Source organism: Parasteatoda tepidariorum, chromosome 10 (genome assembly GCF_982258835.1).
Source record: "Parasteatoda tepidariorum strain Cologne lab strain chromosome 10, Ptep-v5.0, whole genome shotgun sequence".
Lineage (NCBI taxonomy): Eukaryota > Metazoa > Arthropoda > Arachnida > Araneae > Theridiidae > Parasteatoda > Parasteatoda tepidariorum.
The window spans coordinates 8110242-8121256 of record NC_141764.1 but is presented as its reverse complement, the minus strand read 5'-3'; the positions used below and the strand labels follow the sequence as shown (position 1 = coordinate 8121256).

Below are 11015 nucleotides of genomic sequence, written 5' to 3'. Positions count from 1 at the left end.
AGTCTCTGAAAATTATTTTGCATTTTGTTAATGCAAAATACCTTTTGAGTGCTTAAAAAGTACTTAAAAGGTGCATATTTTTTGTTAAAAGATTTGGCTTCACGTCCTCTTAATGTTTAGTATAACCCACTAGATAATGTATAATATTTTTTAATTTATTTCAATAAATTTTAAAATATTATATATATATATATATATTTATAATTCAATTAATAATGCTTTTTGAGACACTGTAACAAATATATGAAGTTTAACTATTATGTAAATTAGAATTTGATATTCGATTTTATAGAGTGTGACGGCATTTGGTCGTATGATGATTGACGAAACAAAGAGACTCCTTGAGGAGAAGTATAAAGTAGAGAATGGCTATTCTCATACAGCCAAGGTCATTTATGGGGACACTGATTCCGTGATGGTCAATTTTGGAGTCAAAACTGTGAAAGAAGCTATGGACCTAGGAAGAGAAGCAGCCAATTTCGTTTCAAGTCATTTTGAAAAACCCATTAAACTGGAATTTGAAAAAGTATTTTTTTTTTATCCATTTTAATTACTTATTTTTCTGTAAATGATATTTTATGTTGTCAGTTATAAAAAAATTAAAGTTGTATATGTTATGTGTATCGCTACTACAATATCTGATACAACAATAACTCCCTTTGCTACAATAATGTTTGGTGATCCCGACGAACATGCATATGAATTAATGTTATCTGCCTCTCAATATTGCGATATTCTCTGAAGCTATAAATCCCTGTAAAACAATTTTTTTCTTCGAAATTTCAACCTTATTTTCCCCATATATTACTGATTTTCAAGTAATGGAAAAAATCTTATTTGATCTTATTTTGCCATTTTTTTCTGTCATGAGAAGACTCACTACTGATTATGTATTTATCTTATTTCTTTTCACCACAGTGAATGGCTTTTGTATTCAGATTTCAATACTCCATCCTTGATACACATAGACCACCCCAAGACCTTCCATTCTTAGAATTGCCTCCCTTATCTCTTAAGAAGTCACAGATGTAACATTTCTACCTGATTTCATGTTTAACCATAATAACTACTCTGCAAACTAAATTTTTATTTAATTTATAAATTGATTTATAGTTAATACCTATATAACATTAAAATTTTGAAAAAATCTTATTGTGTCCCCAAAGTATGTATCCAAGTAGTATTGATATAATATCTCTCCCTACAACAATATATTTATTTGGTCCCCAAAATATTGTTGTAGCAAGATTTTGCTGTATATAATATGGGATTAGTGGGGCTAATCCCAGTGATAAATAAGAATCATCTAAACTGAACAATTTAGCAACCAAAAAAATATATATAGTATTCAAGAGTTAAAAATTATTTTAGAACATGCCTACACGCAGTGGCCTGCCCACACATTACATCTACCACATAGTCTCAGATTAGTTAAGTTTAGTTCGCTTATACACCCTCCAGCAGCATTTTCCTGGAAAGTCTAATGTAGGACCGAATCCCATCAACTTACTGGCCTCAGCAACAAATCCTGGCATAAATCACCTAACTAGCATTCCCTCATATGCCACTCCAACAATGGTTGTTTCTGATACTGGCAACTGATTTTGGGAGATGATTTTGACAACTTATAGTTTTCTGAATATATAAATAGAATAAGTAGAACGAATAGAACATATGAAACAAATATTAATTATTGTTTTTTGTGATGACATATCTGTATGTATTGTCTACTCAGACATCTTGACATGTATTGTATGCGGTTCTCTTGGATCTTCAAAATATTCATTTTCGTGCAACTTACTGGCCTCAGCAACAAATCCTGGCGTAAATCACCTAACTAGCATTCCCTCATATGCCACTCCAACAATCGTTGTTTCTGATACTGGCAACTGATTTTGGGAGATGATTTTGACAACTTATAGTTTTCTGAATATATAAATAGAATATGTAGAACAAATAGAACATATGCAAACAAATATTAATTAATGTTTTTTGTGATGACACATCTGTATGTATTGTCTACTCAGACATCTGACATGTATTGTATGCGGTTCTCTTGGATCTTCAAAATATTCATTTTCGCCTCTTCACGGACGATCTCCTTTTCTTGGTAAAGGATTTTATGTTCTCTTCTTCTAACAACTTTATTTCTTTTTCTCTTTATTTCTGATTGTTCAATACCCATCTTTACAAATTGTTCCAGAAATCTTCCGTAAAATTTTCTTTTTCTATATTCTTAAAAGATCAAAACCTCTTTTAGTTAAAAGACCAGTTCTCCAGTTCAATATTATCTCATAAATTCTCAACAATGTTTGTAAAGGGAGGAAAAGGAAATCACAGACGCTGTAGAATATTGATTGATTTTCCTTTAATTTTGTGCATTTTAAAGTCTTTATTCAGCTGCAAAAAAAACTCTGATCACTTCATTTCCACATTAGTGAAGCAGCATAGTATAAAAGGAATTTTGATTTCTAGCTCATAATACAGAAATGATAAAGATAACAATGAATTTCATGTTGTGTTTCTAAAAGGTTAAGGGGGATATACTTAAATACTATCTAGTATTTTTACGATTTTTTTTATGTTGAATGAAGTGACTAATATAGACAATATTTATGTTTTATTTATATTTATTTACGTATCTAACATTGCCCAGTAGGCAAGTGAAGTATCGTTACTTATACCACTTTATGCAACTGACATTGCTATCTAAACAAGTGAGGCATTTCTTCAAATTTAATTTTTTACGCTTAATCCAATAAAATGGTCATTTGAAATAATAGTTTAGAAGCAATGAGGGTTTAATGTATGAAGTATACAATTTTTGACTTACCTTTTACTCATTAAATATTTATAGCGTTAAAACTGTTAGAGCTATCAAATCAATTAAAAAAAAAATTTTAAATTTTTCTAAAAAAAAAAAAAGCATAATAAATCTTACTTGACTTTATTAATGCCCGATTTGACTATACAACAATGTCTCAAATTTCATTGTTATATAATTGTCATGAAATTAATTTACATTGCATTAACTGCAATTATTATCAAGAATATCACTTTTACAAAAGGCCAATTTTAAAAAAAAGAAGACAAAATTTTAAATGCAAGAGGATTGGTTTTCATGAATTCAATGTCATACATACAATTTATTATTGTAAAATTTAAAACATTCATTATTGGTATAAGATAATTGAATTAAAAATTTTAGGGTATATTTTAGGACATACACTATATAAATTCAAATTTACTAATAACTAGAAAAATTATTATTAATACTATCAATATCTTATTGAGAACTAAACATTTTAGAACATTATTCATTTACATTTTTAATTTTTTAAAAAAAATTTCAATCATAAAAACAATATTACATCTATTTCCTTCTACACCAGACAAACCTTACAGGGTTCCACAAAATATGTGAAATAAAAGAAAGAAATCATTATCATGATAAAATTTTACCAACACTTTATTTGAATAAAGGAGATTAAATACCATTAATTTGAAATTAGTTAAGCCTTCAGGTATCCCTTAGAAACTTATTTTAAGTTTGATAAATATTTTGATCATAGTTCAAAGATTATTATCTTTGTTTTTGTAGTTTTAATGTTAATTTTGAATAATAATGATTCCCCTATTTTAAAGGAATTTTATGAGGTTTTTGGTGCTTTTATGTAATGTTCTTATATTGAATGTTACCAGGTCATTACATTGTAAAAAAAGGAATTTAATAAATATTTTTGTGAATTTATTTAGGTTTATTATCCCTATCTGCTGATCAACAAGAAGCGATATGCTGGTCTTTACTTTACAAGACCAGAAACCCATGATAAAATGGATTGCAAAGGAATTGAAACTGTGAGAAGAGATAACTGTCCTTTGGTTGCAAATCTCATCAATTCTTGTTTAAAGAAACTCCTTATCGACAGGTTAGGAACCTTCTAAAAACATTTTATTTATTTTTTTAAAATAGCATTTATGTACCAAATTTGTTTAATATGATTGGGAAACAGAGAGTGTAAGACTAAAAATAAAAGAAAGTTATAAGTATTTAATAAAATTAAATTTTTAAAAATTGCTGTTTTTCTAGTAAATAAAAAGGAAAAAAAAATATATATGTATATATTTTTTTTTTTGATAGACTGGAACTGTTGGGCGTATCATTTTTTAAAGATATGAGGAAGGAATTTTAGATGGTGATAGTTTAATTATTTTAATGATGAATATGGTGTTAACTGTTTTTCTTTAGGTCCGATTAAAAACAAAATAATTTTGGCATTTTTTTATCTGTTGGTTTAAGTCAAAATTTTGATTGGTAGTAAATTTTCTTGCACCATGCAGAAGCAACTGTAACTTGCATAGCCACCTAGCACAGAGTTCTACTTGAAATTTGAGCTTTTTAGCTAGTCGAATTGTCAATTTACATTGAATTCTATTTTGATAAAATGACTAAATTCTGCTTGTAAATGATCGAGAAGCAACTGTAACTAGCATCCATTTTGGGTGTCATAGAGATTTTATGCTATTTGGAAAATGGTAAAAATTTCAGTTGTAAATTGAAATGCATGCACAAGGATGAATTAATAAAAACATTGTGATAACTTTTGTAGAAAAAATATAGATCCATCTCATCACATATTCTGTGATGTGCAGTGCGAAAAAAACATAAACATCCTGAAGTTTTGATCTAACAAATTGATGCGTATTAAGAGTAAATTTTGTGTATTCAAGAACCAATCCTTAAATATGATAGTGAGTTAGTGCATATAATATTTAAAGTTTTAAAATCAGATGCAAAACATCCTTTTTTGATTAAGCACATACACACATATGTATATCACATAGCTGCCAACTCTTTTGGTTTTCCCAGAAGATTTTATTTTCATATTTAAAGCGGTAGTGAAACTCATTATTCCATTAAACTTTTGAATTATAATAATAATTATAAATGAGTTTGACCACCACTACATATAAATAATAACTACAAATATGAAAAAATGAAATAGTCATTACGATAGAAAGTTTCAACTTAATCAAAATATAAATATATTTTTGAGTAAGATTATTTTTCGGTAATTGTTTTACAACCACTTCGAAAATCCATTCTCGGAAAGAGTGATTGTTGGTAGGTATGTATGCATAAATATTGAAAGATTTATATTCTTGACCCTCAGAATAGAGAGGTGGGTTTGCAGCAATCTGAAAAATTAGTTGGTAGTTTAGGCCCCTTAAAATTTATTTCGATTTTTGCATACTTATCCATATCAGAGGTCTCTCCATATAAAGCAAATCAAAAGTATTCTGTGAATGATTATGAAACTTGTTTATCCAATTCCATGCAAAAATTAATTTTTCATGATTATTAATTTACCTTTTGTTAATTAATTTATAAAAAGTTAAGAAAATTTTTTAATTCTAAGGCATACAAAATGTAACATCAATTTATTGGTTTAACATCGAAGGATTCAAACTTTAGATTGTTCTCATACCTAAACTATTGAGATCCTATTTTCCAGATTTTTTCCCTTCATGATCTGGGTCAAAAATCAAAATCTGTTGGGAAAAAAAATTATATTTATTCAAGGAAAATACATTTTTGTATCTGATCAAATTTATCCAAGGTGTTAACTATTTTGCTCACTATACACATCAATTTATCTACTTCTTTAAGTTTAAAGATTGATATCAAATAGACTATAAGGTTTAGATTATTTATTAAATTCGTATTAGGTTTTATTGGATTTTATTTTACATGCAGAAATATTACATGCATGTGTATTTAAAATATCATCGTCCCTAATTAATTAACATATTTTTGATTAGGCCTTCAAACAACTTAGAGGGACTCCTATTCTATACATGTAAATCCAATTATTAGATCAAATTTATCCAAGGTGTTAACTATTTTGCTCACTATACACATCAATTTATCTACTTCTTTTAGTTTAAAGATTGATATCAAATAGACTATAAGGTTTAGATTATTTATTAAATTCGTATTAGGTTTTATTGGATTTTATTTTACATGCAGAAATATTAGTGTATAGTAAGATATATTACCATATTTTTATAGTTTATTGCCAGTTTTGTTATGTAGTATTAATTGATTTTAGGGATCCAGAGGGTGCTTGTGATTATGCCAAACAAACTATAGCAGATTTGCTTTGTAACCGAATTGACATATCACAATTAGTTATTACCAAAGAGTTGACAAAAACAGATGAAGAATATGCAGCTAAACAAGCTCATGTTGAACTGGCTCATCGGTAAGTTTTAAAATGTACTTTTAATGAATTGTAAATTTTAAGTAGGTTATCGTGTATAGATAGATCTATAAACCTATTTTCTAATGTTTCATTTCACTTTTTGAATATCCTCAAAACAACATGCAATGATGATTTGAATTGTACATGGGATGTTCGATGCAATTTATAAAACTTACAGAACAACATCACTGAGAGTAACAAAATAGTTATCCATGCTTTTATTTCCAAATTGTTTTTATAGTATTGATGTGCAATAATATGTGAAGCAAAATAAATTTGCTCAGTTATTTTTTATGTTGATATGTCTAAACCACAAATAAAATACAGTTAGCTTTTTGCTCCTTTGTAGTAGGAAAGATATATTTAAATTTGATTGTGCCGCCATTTAAAGGCAAATTTTTCACAATGAAGAAAGATTTTTTATAAATTTATTTCTGTTGGGGATCATATTAGTAACTGAATACAGGTATGTGATTCTTCCACTAATTTTATTTTATAACTGTCGTTAAACAGCCAACCCAATTTTGGGTTATGGCTACTGATGTTCAACTCTGTAGCCTTATAATTTTGAAACGAATCCAGAAGACAAGGAAACTCATGGATGAAGTATTGTGAGAAATTTGCCTTTGTGGAGGACTTTTTGACGGAACTAACATTGTGTTACACGGAGGGGGAAACCACGAAAACCTCCCAGGGTTAGCCTGACAGCAAGGGGGCTCAAACCCATGATCTGTCTACCACTGAGGATATTTTATGTCAGCACTGTGGTCTGTGTAAGCCAGGTGTGGAAATTGTATCGACCAGCCATCACTGGGATTCGAACCTGGTTCACCTCATTGGAAGGCGAACGCTCTATCACCTGAGCCACAATGGAGATTAGCGGAATTTCGCTGATCTCAAGACTGTTAATTCGCAGATTTCTGCGAATCTATTAATATTTCAACAATATTTTCTTGGAGTTCCGCTAATTTAAAATTTAATTTCGAAACCTATGTGAAATCTCATTAAGAAGACTTTTATTCTGCCCTTACCAGCACTAAATTTTTTTCTTCCTAAGTTCTTATTCCAAATACGATGACAACTTATTTTCTGCAGATTTGTTAGAGAAAAATGCAACTTTAGATAAACTTCAAGAAAGTTCAACAAAAAAAATATCCATTACTTCAGTTGGAATTAATGAACTACTGAGGCGAACACTAAAGTATGAAATTGATAATCTAAAAAGTAATTCTGAAATGGCAGCCATTTTAAAGATTGTTGACTAGAAAAAAGGGATTTTTTTTTTTTTCATTTTTATGAGTAGCGATTTTGCTGCAAATTCCGAATTGTAACAGAAGAATTATTTAATCAATGTAATGCATTTGCCTTCTTTTATATTTGGCTACAAATTGATCAAATAAATTTTTAATGTGATATTACAAAATGGAAATTTCATATCGTGCATTTCAGTAATCACTTTTCAGCACGCTCGACATCATCGTGAATCTGTGTTTCAATCTTTTTTTTTCTTTTACAGTTAGTTCAACTCATTTTCTCATGGTTTTTGAAATTCCGATATTAAAATGCACAAAATTTGAATCACACATTTGAATGATCACTTTTTGATACGCTTGATTTGTATCAATACCATTCTAAATTCGTGTGGTGTTTCGATGTTCTATCAGCTGATTATTGTTACGAATTTTCTCCATTTTTTAAAATTGATGTATTGTTTATGTTTTATTATTGTGACACTCAAAATTCAATTCGTGAGTCGCTTTTTTATGCAATGATTTTTTCGATCAACTTTTTCACAGTTATTGCTACTGATATCCACATCTTTTTTTAAATCTCGATATTTTTATACGATGTTATTAAGAAATTGGAATTACACATTTCAATAATTACTTTTTTTAACAGGCTGGATTTGCCCAAAATCTATGCGGCATTTCGATCGGCATTTTTGACAGTTTTTGCTGTTGATTTCCACATGATTTATTTCGATGTTATACATTTATTTATCTTTATGGTTTTTTACTGTTATTTCCCCTTTTCTAGAATGAAGAAGCGTGATCCCGGAAGTGCACCAAATCTGGGAGACAGAGTACCCTATGTTATAATCGCTGCAAGTAAAAAGACGGCTGCTTATTTGAAATCTGAAGATCCAATTTATGTGTTAGAAAATAACATTCCAATTGATACGCAGTATTACTTAGAAAACCAAATATCTAAACCATTGTTACGAATATTTGAACCAGTGCTTGGCGAAAAAGCAGAATCTATTCTTCTCTGTAAGTGTTTTTTATAAATATTTTTGTTTTATTCTCATTTTGAGTTGATTCCTTTTTTCCTGACAAATTTAAGGTTTATAAATGTATTATCGTTTTTTTCCTTCATTTGTGTTGTACAATATTTATTGTAATCTTAAATGTGTATTTCAAAGAACTAATAGGTTGTATTATTTTCTGTTTCTTGCACAAAATTTCTTTAAAATTAAATTATGTCCTGTCTCTCTTTTATTTTTTTGTTTATTCACTAGCAAACTAACAATGAACTACTATTTTTTTATTAGTTTATAATATTTTTTATTTATATTTTTTATATACTAGTGAAATATGAAAGTAAATAAATCAGCAAAATAATATAATAACAATTAGCTCAAAAGGGGATACACTAATTATATGAGTTAGTATCTGTTATTAAAAGGATTGTTGATTATTCTGAAAACTCTTTTTCTATAATTTATCAGGGTGCATAGCGTTTTTAAAAAGTGCTTAAAGGTACTTTTTTTTTTAGTTACATTTTTTAAAAGCCTTTAAAGGTGCTTTTTTATTCGGGGTTTGTAAAAAGTGCTTAGTTTTCTATCTTTTAAAAAGAGTTTTTTTTTTCTTTGCCGTGTCGGTTTTCATTGTAAATTACAAAAGATGCATGATTTTCACAATTTTCTGTGCAATATTTATCAGAAACTAGTTATTTTATCTTGATTATGTAATGTTTTTGAATTTTATAGATTTTATGTTTATAAATAAATTAAGAAATTTTAACGATAGAAAAAAATAATTTTTATTACTGAACAGATCCTAATTATGAATTTTTTTTTTTTGGAAAGTGATTATTAATATTTTTTTGAGTGCTTATTTTATGTTGAAGAAAATCTGGCTACGCACCCTTTTTATGTGTATGTTAGTCATTGAATATATCTATTCCTATATGTTTGTACAATATATAAAAACATTTTTCAATTATAGGTGGTGACCATACACGTACAAAAACTATAGTTACATCCAAAATCGGAGCTTTGTCAGCTTTTACGCAGAAGAAAAGTACCTGCCTTGGCTGTCGATCAGTTTTAAAAGCAGGTAAATAATATTTTGCAGCGAACTTACTGATTGAAGGGACAAAAGTCTGACTTTTTAAATTATGAAATAATGGAGACTTTTTTTTTCAAAACATTATAGTTTAGTTTTTTTTCTTCGTTTTTTATTTTAGTGATCTAGTTGTTGACTGATAAAATTGTTTGGGTGCTCGTATCTTTCATTTAGATGTCAATTTTGTTTTTTATGATTGATACCAACATGCTCTGCAGCAACTCTTTGTACATGGGTCTCATAATTTTGCTTTTAATATTTTCTTTACTATTTTTGTATTATTTTTCATTCTGAATTGGTTTATGAATCAACTATTAAAATTCTACTTTTTTGATGTAGTGATAAATTAATACCTTGTTTTTGTTTTAGATGATTCAGTTTGTGAACATTGTAAGTGTAAAGAAAGTGAAATATATCAAACTGAGGTAAATATAGAATGATTTAATTTGTACCCATAAAAAATATTATTTAGTGGAAGTGTTATGTGATGATCATTATGGATAGACACCAAATTATTTAATGTAGGGAGAGTTGGATTAAATCAAGTTGGTTCGCAGTTTAAACCAGTGTGGTTTAAACAAAAAGTTTTTTTCTTTAAAGAAAAAACAAAAAAAAACTTCTTTTTTTTTTTAAAAAAAATTTCATATAATTGAAGTTTCTACTATTTATCTAAATTCTTCCAGTTTAGCAAAATGAAAAAAGATGCTTTTTGCAATTTTGAGTTTAATTGATAATGGGAATCAGTATTATATAACTGCCAACAATTCTACATTTTGCAAAAGCTTATTTTATCCATTTTTTACCCGCCTGCCTGCTAACTCGTAGTTTCTTTGATTCAGACGTCGTGCTGCTCTTGTAATGGCCCGTTTACTGTGATCCTCCCTTTAAGGCATGGCGTAATGGATTTCTCCTCTCGTCTACCAATAAGGAAATAAATTAGGCTTCTTCTTCGAAGAGCTCCCTATTATCACGTAACTTAATGTTTGCCAATGCTTGAAAGAAAGTAGCACGTGTAAAAATGAAATAGCGGTGGATTTGCAGTTGAAATATTTATTTGCTCATTCGATTAATCTTGTTAATTTTTAATTATTATGGCTGAAAGAAAACAATACAAACAAGTTATTTAAGGAGACTTATTCTCTTGAGTTTCCATTTATTTCTAGATAGAACCTTGGAGTAATGATGTACATTGTGACGTGCGTAAAAAATGACTTTAGTATCGTGCCTGGCAGTAAGGCTGATATAGTCAGACACTTAAAATCGACAAAACACCAGAAGAACAAAGAATTTTTTGGTTCAACAGCGAAGATAGTTTCTTTTTTTCGAAGGAGTATTAATGAAGAAGCTATTGTAAAAGAGACAAATGCTGAATATCTCCTCACAGCATTTTTAGTAGATCATG

At 28.5% G+C, this 11015-nt stretch overlaps 1 protein-coding gene across 7 annotated transcripts in view; it reads left to right on the top strand.

Annotated features, from left to right (window-relative positions):
• The window catches only part of LOC122272510 (DNA polymerase delta catalytic subunit), a 68957-nt gene that overhangs the window by 49889 nt on the left and 8053 nt on the right, over positions 1 to 11015 (top strand). For 4 of the 7 annotated variants that reach the window (XM_087153787.1, XM_087153789.1, XM_087153790.1 and 1 more), the window contains exons 13-18: positions 293 to 526; positions 3757 to 3929; positions 6114 to 6266; positions 8304 to 8536; positions 9494 to 9604; positions 9983 to 10038. In XM_087153787.1, coding sequence (XP_087009913.1) covers positions 293 to 526; positions 3757 to 3929; positions 6114 to 6266; positions 8304 to 8536; positions 9494 to 9604; positions 9983 to 10038 — 960 coding nt within the window. The remainder of the gene's footprint in view (positions 1 to 292; positions 527 to 3756; positions 3930 to 6113; positions 6267 to 8303; positions 8537 to 9493; positions 9605 to 9982; positions 10039 to 11015) is intronic. The other 3 variants (XM_087153791.1, XM_087153792.1, XR_015429914.1) reach the window with 2 other exon arrangements.